At 40.3% G+C, this 12,697-nt stretch overlaps 1 protein-coding gene across 3 annotated transcripts in view; it reads right to left on the bottom strand.

Moving 5' to 3' along the window:
* Window positions 1–12,697, bottom strand: part of CLCN5 (chloride voltage-gated channel 5) — a 157,961-nt gene that overhangs the window by 24,194 nt on the left and 121,070 nt on the right. For 2 of the 3 annotated variants that reach the window (XM_006758900.2, XM_006758901.2), the window contains 2 exons: window positions 6,620–6,771; window positions 3,816–3,915 (listed from right to left, as the gene is read on the bottom strand). In XM_006758900.2, coding sequence (XP_006758963.1) covers window positions 3,816–3,915; window positions 6,620–6,771 — 252 coding nt within the window. Of the gene's footprint in view, window positions 1–3,815; window positions 3,916–6,619; window positions 6,772–8,908; window positions 9,118–12,697 lie in introns of those variants that run through there. The other variant, XM_006758902.2, reaches the window with a different exon arrangement.

The following is a 12,697-nucleotide window of genomic DNA, read 5'->3' as shown; positions in this document are numbered from 1 at the left end:
AGGGGGCTTCTTCCTGCTTTCCCTTTCGCCTCCCTGCATTGTGCCTACATATGCAAATTAACCGCCATCTTGTTGGCAGTTAACTGCCAATCTTAGTTGGCAGTTAATTTGCATATAGCCCTGATTAGCCAATGAAAAGGGTAGCGTCGTACGCCAATTGCCATTTTTCTCTTTTATTAGTGTAGATGCCTGCTCAAGAGGGAAAAACAAAACACTATCTACATTAAACACTGTGTCAATAGAATTTCTATATAGGGGAAACTTAAGGGAGAGCAAAGAGGTTGGGTGGGAACAAGGAGCAAATAGATTTGACCTTCCGCTGATTTACATGGATTCTGCTTTGGCCCTAGCCAGTTTGGTTCAGTGGATAGAGCATTGGCCTGCAGACTGAAGGGTCCCAGGTTCGATTCTGGTCAAGGGCACATGCCTGGGTTGCAGGCTCGATCTCCAGTTGGGGGCATGCAGGACGCAGCCTGTCAATGACTCTCTCATCATTCTCTCTCACTCTCCCCTCCTCTCTGAAATCAATAAAAATATTTTTTAAAAGAATTATAATTTTTAAAAAAGAAAGATTCTGCTTTGACTTAGAGTTAATGAATACTGATCCATAAAGACAGTCAAGTTTATTAAAGATTATTTTATTCTCACATATACGTTAAGATTGAGAAAACTTGAATTGACCATATTAAAGAATATGATATGATATCTTATTTAAGATGGCGTGGGGAGGGTAACCGATGAAGGCTATGGGTGAAGGACTCAGTCTTGATAGTGATTTTGTCCCATGGACAAGGGAATTTGAGCAATGGGCAGGAAGGCATTCTAGGCTAAGGGAACTGAATTTATAAAAGCACCCACATAGACGGTTACATGAAGCTGTAGACGTATTGAAGCCTCCTGAGCCTAGGACAGTGATGGCGAACCTTTTGAGCTTGGCGTGTCAGCATTTTGAAAAACCCTAACTTAACTCTGGTGCCGTGTCACATATAGAAATTTTTTGATATTTGCAACCATAGTAAAACAATGACTTATATTTTTTATATTTATTTTATATACTTAAATGCCATTTAACAAAGAAAAATCAACCAAAAAAATGAGTTCGCATGTCACCTCTGACACGCGTGTCATAGGTTCGCCATCACTGGCCTAGGACATAAACACTCTGAAGTTTTCTTAGTGAGAGGAGCAAACAATATTATATACATAACATTCATCAAAGAAAAATGTGAGAAAGTAATAGTGAATGGGAACTTAGGCACTATGGCTAATAGACTGATAGGGTTAAGATAGTTATAGTACTTTCAATTTTGGCCTTCTCATCATTTCTGTCACCCAAATGAAGAAATTATGGCATACAAAAATTAAATGGTCTAGAATATAACTTTAGGGAAATAATAAAGACATCATAAAATTCACAGCCCCTGAATCCCCAGACTGTTCCTGCATTCAGACACACTGCTTCTATTTTAGTTCCCTAATGCTTAAAAACAAAATACCCTGTGTGTATGAGGGAAAGAAAAATAGTCACCTAGTGACAAGAAATACATAAAAAAGTTGAGGATATTACGTTTACATTCCAACAGGCCGGAGCCATGTCATGTGTATGTTTTGGTAGGTGCTAAAAGTGTTAACACAGGTTATTTATGTACACAGTTTGATACCTATTCTTGGCCACTCCAGCTCCCACCTTCTCTTCCTTCTAACTCTTATTGCACTTGTTGCCTGGATTCCGAAAATTAACATGATGTTATAGAGTTTGGCTTGTTCTCTAGTAGTTTCATGCATGCATGTCTTATCCTAACTAACATGGGTACCCTCAATGCTGTCTTCCCTTCTACTTCTACCTCTCCTTCTTTTCCCAACCAGCTCCTTCTTCCCTGGTTACAAATTTCATAAAATGCTTTCCCTTGTCCTTCTTACCACTTCAAGCTTTTGTCCCTTCTCTACTTCCAATGAACACCAAATATCTCCAAAACTTTCATATTGCTTGCCTCCCCCTGAACTCTTGCCCCTAATATTTGCCCGAGATGGTTTTTTGAGGTCATTGGTATTCTCTTAACTGCTAAACTATATAACCTTTTCTCAGTCCTCTTCTTTTTCTTCGGCATCTCTGCAACACTTGGGGCTACAGATCACTTAATCTATTATTAGCTAGCTCTAAACTGGCCAGACCATGTTCTCTCTCCTGTGCAAGGCAGAAGGGGCACCATTAACACCCTAGACCACAGGGTGGCAAATTATGGTCTGAGAGTCAAATCTGCCTCTGTGTTTGTAAATAAAGTTTTTCTTGGTCACAGCCCCACTCATTTGTTTACCTAATGTCTATGGCTGTTGTCATGCTACAGAAACCATTTGGCCCATAAATCCTAAAATATTTACTATCTGATCCTTTAGAGAAAATGTTTGCTCACCACTGCCCTAGATCATCTTTGAAAATCCAGCTATGGCTGAGACATTCCTCATTGCAGCAATCATCGTATACTCCATGGCTTATGAATTATCTCTAGGTAACAGCAGCAGAGGTACCATTAATAAGTGGGCTCTGTGCTGAGTGCTATGTGCGTTCTATCTCATTTAATCTCTGCACAAATGAGTAATAATAGATACTCATTATCCCCACTTTATAGATCAGTAAACTGAAGTTTTCAAGGGTTCAGAAACTTGCCAAAAGTCCCAAAACTAGCAAGTGGTGAGACTTGGATTCAAATCTAGGCAGCCACAAACTAGAGCCTGTGCTGTTAATTCCTATCTCATCTCATCCAACTCCAGGTTTCCCACTTAACATTCATTTTAACTCAATATTCCAGATCTTCCTGCACCCATCTTTTAATGCCATAAGGTAACATCTCTTAGCATCTCTGTCAGGTATTCTTGGCTTTCTGCTTCCTCCAGAGGAGGGGAAACCTGCTTGGGAACTTGCTTTAAAGCTGTGTTTGCATAGCAAGTGTAATATTCCAAGTTAGATCGTATATTACTTGCATTGGCTTGGGAGGTTGATGGAGATGATAGGGAAAGGTGGTAGCAACCCACTTCTCAGCCACCATGAAAGAATGAGATGGTAAGCTCCTTCAGGATATGAGCCATGTATTACATGCTTTTCTTTATCCCTAATTGAGAGAGTAGATGTTTAAGAAATAGCTACAAAAATGTCTCAGGAAGTCCTCTTCTACATCTTCTCTCCTAAACCCCATGTACTATGTATTTTTTTTTAAAAAAAACTCTTTTCAATAGAAGGGCTCTTCCTCAAGACAAGCACTGAAACGCCATGCTAACAGCACCTTAAAATGAATACATTATTTTATGGTGTACAAATGCATTTAAATGTAATTCCTCATTTAACATCATTTATTTACAGGAGATGCAGGTACAGTGGGGTCTTGACTTACGAGTGTCCTGACTAACTAGTTTTTCGAGATACGAGCTGTCTCTCAGCTGATTTTTGCTTTGAGTTGCGAGCTAAAATTCGGGTTACGAGCCAGCTTCAGATACCCCACCACTAGTTGGTGCAGCGAACATCACAGTGAACGCCACAACATCATCCCAGCATCATGTGTCTAACTCATTCACTGTTGATTTGACATACAAGTAATTTGAGTTATGAGCTCCGTCACGGAACGAATTAAACTCGTAAGTCAAGGCCCCACTGTATTAGTATCCCTTTACCACAGAGACATGAGCTTCCAAAAGATCCATCAGCAATTTATTTCATGTAGGAGAATTGTAAAGCACAGCACTCAACTCAAGCCATGACTTAGGGTAGAGGCATACCAAAATTTTGTGAGATTTATTTAGAAAACTAACAGAGTTTACCATACCTGATAAAAGCCCAATAAGTAGCATCAACAACCAGCCAGAAAAAGCATCACTCACACTGTGAATTAAGGCCCATGTTGATTCTTTGCTTTTATTGGTAATCTAAGGAGAAATGAGAAAACATTGGTACATTCTACACACACGGTTGCTTTTTCACCTCCAAATGTGCAACAGAGTAAAGAAATGCAAAGACAAATATACTTATTGGGAATAGAAACCAATTTGGAGTTACTTCTCAAATAACCTTTGGCTGACCCAACATAACCAAGAACTTAGAGGTTTATTGAACCTTGATTACTGATCCCCACCAACATCATCTACAATATCAAAATGCCTGCGAGTATCTTAATCAGGCCTTCCCCATCCAGTTGCTGATTTCTTAAAACATCAATCTATTTTGCTTACTAAAGTGGTCTCTTTCCACCCTAGACATCAGATATTTCAAGGATGGTCTCCTGACTCACAACAAATAGTTTGATTGTTTTTCAAAGAATAAATAAACATAAGTTTATTTGAGTGCTGAAAGTACAATCTGAGGTGTACTATCCAGAGTTGTGCTTCAGGTCAGGCAAATTGTAAGACTTGATCCCCCAAGCACCTAACAATAGGTTGATCATAGATACTACATGATATTAGAAATGCGTCTCTTTACTTTCAAAAACTTGCTGGGAATATCTGAGGCTATCAAGAGGTATGGAAAGTTTTACCTTTAAGGTCCTAGCCTTGTCAATTTAACCCTTCAGTGCCCACATTCAAAACCAAGCATTGTGACAGCTTTGTCATTGGTAGTTCCCTCTTCTCTGTACTTCTATTTTTTAGCTTTGAAATTATGACTTAGCCATTCATCTTTATCTACAGCAACATCACCAATAATTATAATAAATTATCATTTTTAAAACTTAAAGTAGTTAAAATTTTCATTTTGATCTATAACTTCAAGTTTCCAGTTCAGTGGTGAAAGTAGGTGAGGTGACATTTTTCCCTGTGACAGTGTTTCCATTTGAACATTTCATAAACAAATTTTAATTTATTTTGAATTATTGGCATAATTTGTCTTAGATGCAACCATTTTAATATAATGGGAAATATGCTCTTGTCATATCACAGATTACTTTTGCAATGTGAATAATGTTGAATATGCAACTGTTGATAAATTAAACTCTGAATTACAGAGAGCCGAAATTCAAAAGCCATACAATTCCAAATTTTAAAGCCTACCTGATGAATTGATAAAATAAATAGAATACATATGTGCTCCTAAATATCAGAAAGCTTTTTTAAAAATTTATCTTCATTGTTGAAAGTATTACAGATGTCTCCTTTTTTCCTCCATTGACCCTTTCTAGCTTGCACCTGCCCTCCACCCCAGGTCTCTACCATACTATAGTCTGTGTCCATGGGTTATGCATATATACATATATATTCTTTGGTTTATGGAAATCACTCCTTTAAGTTAGGATAAGAAAATTCCTATGGGAGTTTTCAGTGGGATAATCAGTGAGATTATCACAACTCCAAGGATTACAAAGGAATTTCTCAAAACCTGTACTTGGGACAACCTGACTCCTGGGTTCCAGTGGTCATGAGAACACCAGTCAGGAGCTGGGAAAGGTTTAAGAATTAAAAGTGGCCCGGCCGGTGTGGCTCAGTGGTTGAGCGTCGACTTATGAACCAGGAGGTCATAGTTCGATTCCCAGTCAGGGCACATGCCCAGGTTGCAGGCTCAATCCCCAGTAGGGAGTGTGCAGGAGATAGCCAATCCAGGATTCCATTTCATCATTGATGTTTCTCCCTCTCTTCTTCTCCCTTCCTCTCTGAAATCAATTTTTAAAAAATAATGAAAAGTGATCTGCTTCAGAGATTTACTGAGAAAGAAATCATGAACTCTGGGCAGAATGGGGTAATTTTAAAAATCAAAAATTAAATTCAGAGTCAAAGCAGAAATAATAAGAAGGAAAAAATAATAATACCCACCGTTGGTTGAAGAAATGTCTCCCGAGAGGATCACTTACTGAATCAGGGTCACTGGGGCTGGGGCTCTACCTTATTAATAAGCTCTCCATGTGCTCCTGACACAAACTAGAAATTATGATCCCCTCACTTAAATGATACACAGCAACAAGTTAAAGGCAAAAGACCTTGCTAAACTGTTCTGAAAAGTTTTCATCATACTTTGAAAAGTGGAGAAATTCTCTTGTCATATTCACAAGAATCTGTCATCGCCATAAGTACAATCCATCTATTACCTATCAAGTTAAATCAATGCCCTTAATTTGAATTTGATTGGTCTTGTGGTTTTGTTTGAGCCCAATACATAAATTTACTTTGGTTTTATGGTTGTACAAGAGCTACGAGCACAAAAAGTCTATCTTGTATGCTTCAGTAATACTAAAGCTCTGAGGTTTTTTTTTTCTTTTATTCCTTTAAAAGGAACCCATTTACTTTTCTTAGTTCTAAAAATCCTGCTTTAAGGGAAAACCATAAAAGGGAGATGAAATGAGAAAGGAGGACCTTTGAAATTTATTTTGGTCACTCCCACCAAGTTTGGTTTCACTTGTCTGCATAGGTATTTATACCCATTTCAGGCTGCAAAGATCCTTCTCAACCACTTACTCTAGAAAGAAAAATCATCATTAAATATAAATTCTTTTCAAAATCATATAAAGACACATTACAAATAAAACTCTACATTGCCAATAGAAACCAGATTCAGCCACATCCAGGGCTGAAGGAATGACATATAAAGTATATCTTCAACTTCTTACCCTGGTGTTTCCTAACACTCATGTGCCATTTTTCACCTTACCTCTCGATGCCTATCCCGGTCTCGAGATTTCTCTCTCACCCAATCAATTGTATTGAAATCATCATAGGTCCCCACACCAGGGATTGGCTCCTCCAAGAAATCCATCATCCTAGTTGAAGAACCTATTCCTCCACCATTGTATGACTTGTCCTCTATATTGAACAGGAAACAAGACGTTAGTACTTCAGACATTCATCATTTTTAATATCTCTTTTCTGGGCACCAATGGGTGAGCCCTTAAACTATCAGAAGACTACTGTTAGGGTGTGCTGACAAAGCAATTAAATCAATCACCTGGTGAGAACATTCATCACATTCAGAGGTTTCAATGGTCGAGGCACAAAATGAGTGTCTTCAGGCAGTGTAAATGGAAGGGGACAGATGAGAGTAGAAGTATAAAGGGAGAACTGCCAGGAGTTGAAGTGCAGTGGGAAAGGATTTATAAACAAAAGATGGGAGCTTGGAGCAGCTGAAGTATTTCAGTTTCTGTTATAGAAGGGAGACAAAGGGGTCAAAGACCTTTGTATACATATCACAGCAGAAAGCATTTTACATTTATGAGGCAATAATTCAATCGTGGGAGGTGGCTTTTGCCTGAATAGGGACTCCAAAGAAAGCTTGTCAGCCTCTTCAAGCGTTAAGCTGGCTGGAATGTACATATTTTCTTTCAAGAGGTAGAAGACTTTGATCCCTGATGTAACAGCCTTGTAGAAACTTTTACTAAGTATATCAGAACAATCTAAGATTTATAAGTAGAGATTTAAAGAGCAGTGTAGGGCTCCACAATGATGTCCCTCCTTGATCCTTCAATCGGAAGAAACAAATCTATTTTTCCAACAATCACAGCCCTTTATCTGCTCTGCCTTTAGCATTTCTATTACAATTAGTATGTAAATACTTTATCTTCTTTTCTGGACTAGAAACTTTTCAAAGGCAGCCCTAGATCTGACTCGTCATTGCCTTCTCCGGCATATAGCATCTGCCCAAGGCTCAATAAATATCAGCTAAACCAAACTTTGTTTGATAAACAGTGGTGATAAGGGAGAAGTAGTCAAACACAGAAGTTGTACTCATACGAGGTTACTTAGTACGGCTTAACAAACTTACTCAAAATTATTTCTACAATTCCCTTTTGAAACAATATTTAGCTATTAAACACAAAATGTAAAACAGTACTCAGGTATTTATGTAAACGAACTCTGAGGAAAAATGCAGAGTAATGCCATAATTGAACTCAGACAGCCAGAGCTCACATTCGCAGCATCAACGTTGGCAGATCCAAAGCTTTATCTAGACTATTTGGTGATGAATTCCTCTGCAGAGAAAGTCAAAGTGGGCCTGAACTAACCCCCCACTCCTCCTATCTGCATCCCCATTTTGACTCTAAACTTCTAACAGACAACTTCAGCACTCTGATGGGGTCAATTGGAATTAACACTCAAGCTATATCTGGTTTACAAATTTGAGTCTTCCAAATACCTAATTCAGCATATCTTTCACAAGCAACACACATATTTGAAAGAAAAAACTCCGCAGAATCTAAATCATATTGAAGGTAAGGCTGGGGGTGGTGCTGGACTGGAGGAGGTGAACAAGTTAATCTTAAAACCCCTAATCAAAGTCCTTTCTCTATCTTCCAGCCTACCTGGCTGTAAAATGGTTGGCTGCTGAATCACCAGTCCAGCATTTCCTATCATGTTAGTGGCATACTGATAAAGATCAGTGTTGGTGTGCTGTCTGAGAGCTTAGAGGGAAATAGCCAGCTAGGAAATGAGGGCAGAAAGAGAATAAACTATGTGGCGGGCGGGCGGGGGGAGACAAGCTGTTTCAATTCTCAAGATAAACGCTTACATGAACACAGGACATCAAAAAATCAAAAATTTACTTTTTAAAGCAGGTTAATGCTTCAATAGAATTTGCTCTGGTTTAAGAGTGTCCCTTTCAGGAGAAATTAAGTAAGGATTTTGTGAAACTGATTTTTAAAAGCAACAGCTATCTAATGTTAAACTATTATCAAATGAAGCCCCCCAGCTCAAAGGATATTAAGACAAAATGAAAATCTGCAACAGCTTCCTAAGAGAAATGAAAGAATCCTCTTACATCACTAGGTAACATGAGCACTGCATCATCCTTCTTTGTAGATAGTCTCCTGTTATAAATGCAAATTGTCAGGCAGCTCTAAAAGAGCAGGCAGTCATTACAATCTGACAACAGACTGCTTGTGATTCTCCAGATTCCCTTCTCCCTGGGGTCACGCTTCTGTCCCTGGCCAGGCTCAAGTCAGCTTACCTTCAATTACGGCTTTCTTTTTTTCTGCCTCAAGGAAGAAATAACCTTGGCAGCCCGCATTTGGTCATTTAGGTTGAGAAGCTTTTACAGAAGGAGCCCCGGTATAAACTGCTTTAGAGGGGCACTTGCTGCTTTCTCTGCCTTTCACAGGAACAAACACCACCTAAAGAACCACCAGTGTTCCCCAGCAGTCAGAGTGTGATGTCACTGTTGGAATCACGTGACCAGACCCTTGGACCAGCCTTGGAGAAAGGAAGATTTTTAACCAAGCACAGAAGCCTTAAAGATGTAGGCTCATAAAACAAATGCCATCAGAGTGGGGGCAGTCAGGGTAGTTCAGAAAACTAGGGTCCATTTCCATCTGATTTATTTCACTTAGTGAAATACCCTCAAGGAAAGACAAAAATCACATGATATTACTTATGTGTAGAATATAAAATAAAACAAAAGAAACAAATAAGTGAACAAACAAAACAAAAACAAACTCATAGATGCAGAGAACAGACTGCTGGTTACCAGAGGGGAGGAAGTGGGGAAGGCAAAAATGGGTCAAGAGGGTCAAATATATGGTGATGGATGGAAATTAGGTTTTTAGTGGTGAGCACGCAGAAGGGTATACAGTTATCGAATTATAATGTTGTACACCTGAAACTTTTATAATGTTATAAACCATGTTACCTCAATAAAAAAAAATTTAAATGAAAACTGGGGTCCAGACAAGTTTTAGTCTTCAGACCACATTTAGCAGAAAATCCAAGAAGGCAAAGTAGAAATCTCCAAAAGCATTTAGAGTTACAGGGATCCTAAGTAAAAAAGGGAGAGAGGCAAATACAGAAAAGGCTTTTTAAAAATGCACTGCATAGCAATAACCCAGATAAAATCTCACAAATATTAACACTGACTGAAAGATCCCAGACCGAAGAGAGTATATAGCATGATTCTTTTCATACAAGCAAAACCAGGCAAACCTAAATTATATAAGTGACTACATTACAAAGAGAAGCAAGAAAATGATGAAAGTAAAAACAGTGGCTACCCAAAGAAAGACAGGGGGTTGTCATCTGGATGGAGCACTTGGTAAGGCTGGAGCTTCTGACATGCTTGTAAATTTTTCTTTTCTTTTTTTAAAGTTGACAACATTTATTGAGTGACTTCTATCATGTATTATGTTAGCAGTTACATATAGCAGTTATTTAACATACTCTCTTCATCCATTTAATCAACAAACATTATGTAACTTATAGCCAGTTTGTGGCCAAACTGAAATTTTTTTATGTTGGCTATTATCATTTCTAAAAATTTATCTTTATTGTTGAAAGTATTGCAGATGTTCCCCTTCCCCCCATTGACCTCCCTTCTCCCCACTCGAATCCCCTCCCCAGGCCTTCATCCCACTATTTTCTTTGTCCATGGGTTATACATATATGCATATTAGTTCTTTGGTTGATCTCTTCTCTCTCCACTTCCCTCTGAGGATCCTCAGTCTGTTGCATGCTTCCATGTCTCTGGATCTATTTTGTTTGTCAGTTTATTTTGTTCAATAGATTTCACATATGAGTGCGATCCTGTGATACTTGTCTTTCTCTGACTGGCTTATTTCACTCAGCATAATACTCTCCAGGTCCCTCGATGCTGTCTCAAAGGGTAAGAGATCCCTCTTTTATATAGCTGCATAGTATTCCATTGATCTGATCAGTGATTACCTGAGTGCTGACATTACAATTATTCTTTAAACTGTACACATATGTTTTATGCCTTTCTATGTAAACGTTCTAATTAGAGAAAAATTAAAAAATAAAAAACAAACTGCTTCTAGGGCAAGGACTTTTTGTTGCATGTAAATTCACTTCCTTTGAAAACTAGAAGGCTGGTAGCTATGATGCAGTCCTCATTCTAAAATGGAGTTTAATTACAATTCAGATAGCGTGGCCAGCATGGCTCAGTGGTTGTCAACTTATGAACCAGGAGGTTACGGTTCAATCCCCGGTCAGGGCACATGCACAGGTTGTGAGCTCAATCCCTAGTGTGGGGCATGCAGGAGGCAGCTGTTATAATTCTTTCTCATCATTGATGTTTCTATCTCTCTCTCCTTTCTTCTTTGAAATCAATAAAATATATTTAAAAAACACACAAAACAATTCAGATAACTGAAGAACTTGTATAAATATATTAGGGCCTGGTGCACAAAATTCGTGCCCTGGGGGGGGTCCCTCAGCCCAACCTGCCCCCTCTCACATACTGGGAGCCCTCAGGGGATGTCCTACTGACAGCTTAGGCCCGCTCCCTGCTCCCCTTGGGGATAGGGCCTAAGCCGCAGTCTGGCCTCCCTTTGTGGGAGTTGACCAGGCTGATCAGGGGAAGGCACCAGCCCCATCACCCCGCTGCTACAGCCACTGCCAGTCACTGCAGCCAGCAAGATTTTTTCATCAACACAGACTCCAGTCCCTTCACCATGAAAAAATGACAACTTTCTTTAGGCATTTTCAAGATGTGTCTTTCATAGGATATGACATTTCTTTATTATTTTTTTTATCCTCACCTGAGGGTATGTTTCCATTGATTTTTAGAGAATGTGGAAGAGAAAGGGAAAGACAGAGAGAAACATCAAAGTGAGAGGAACACTTTGATTGGTTGCCTCCTACATGAGTCCTGACATGGGCCCTGGCCAGGAAGGAGCCTGCAACCTAGGTACATGTCCTTGGTCAGAATTGAACTCAGACCCTGTGGTCAGGAGGCCGAGGCATTATCCACTGAGCCAAACGAGCTAGGGCAGAATGACATTTCTTAGCCCTCCAGCAGTGGACCTTCGTTTTTTTCACCAGGAGTGTGGTGAAAAACCCTAGATCACCTTTTTGGATTCTTATTACCCAAGTTACTATGAATATTACCAGTGGCATACAGGGAGCTTAGCAAATGAGTGGTCAGAAAAGGTGTTTCCTCTATAGTTCACACCAATTGCTGGCCTAGCCCCCAGCCCCCAGGCCTAAAGCCTCAGCCAGAGGCGTTGACCCCCATCACCCTCCGATTGCAAGATAGGCCCCTCACCCAGGCCTGACACCTCTGTGTGAGGTGTCTGTCCTAGGCAGGGGACTCCCATCTCCCTCCGATCCCCGGATCGGCCCCTCGCCCAGCCTGGCACCTCTGGCCAAGGCATCTGTCCTGAGCAGGGGACCCTCATCTCCCTCCAATTGCCAGGTTCACTCCCCGCCCAGGCCTGACACCTCTAGCCCAGGCTTCAGCCCTGGGCAGGGGACCCCATCTCCCCCCGATTGCCAGCCCACCCTTGCCCAGGAGACCCCTGGCTCAGGCCCTTCCTACACTGCCCAAGGCCCACACAGGGCCTACCTCAGAGTGACTTGGGTGCCAATGATGTTCCCGGGACCCAGGCTGCTGGGCACCTATGTATGCAAATTAACTGCCATCTTTGTTGGGTTAATTTGCATACTCATCTGATTGGCTGGTGTGCATAGTGGAATGACACCAATTTGCATGTTTCTCTTTTATTAGTGTAGAGATGCCCTATCTAATAATAGAGAAACATGATAATTAACCATAACTTCGCTACCCTTCCCATTGGCTAATCAGCGGGATATGCAAATTAACTGCCAGCCAAAATGGCAGCCGGCAGCCAGGCAGCTGAAGCATACATGAACATGAGGCTTGCTTACTCCAGTGATGGAGGAAGTCAACGTTCCCCGCCTGCCGCAGCTCAGCTCTGAGCTCCGGATGAAATAATGTTGCAATTATAGAACCGAAACAAACCCCAGAAACCTGCTTTCAACCAGCATG

The sequence above is a fragment of the Myotis davidii genome, unplaced genomic scaffold, assembly GCF_000327345.1.
Source record: "Myotis davidii unplaced genomic scaffold, ASM32734v1 scaffold855, whole genome shotgun sequence".
Lineage (NCBI taxonomy): Eukaryota > Metazoa > Chordata > Mammalia > Chiroptera > Vespertilionidae > Myotis > Myotis davidii.
This window is presented reverse-complemented; position numbering and strand designations above follow the sequence as displayed.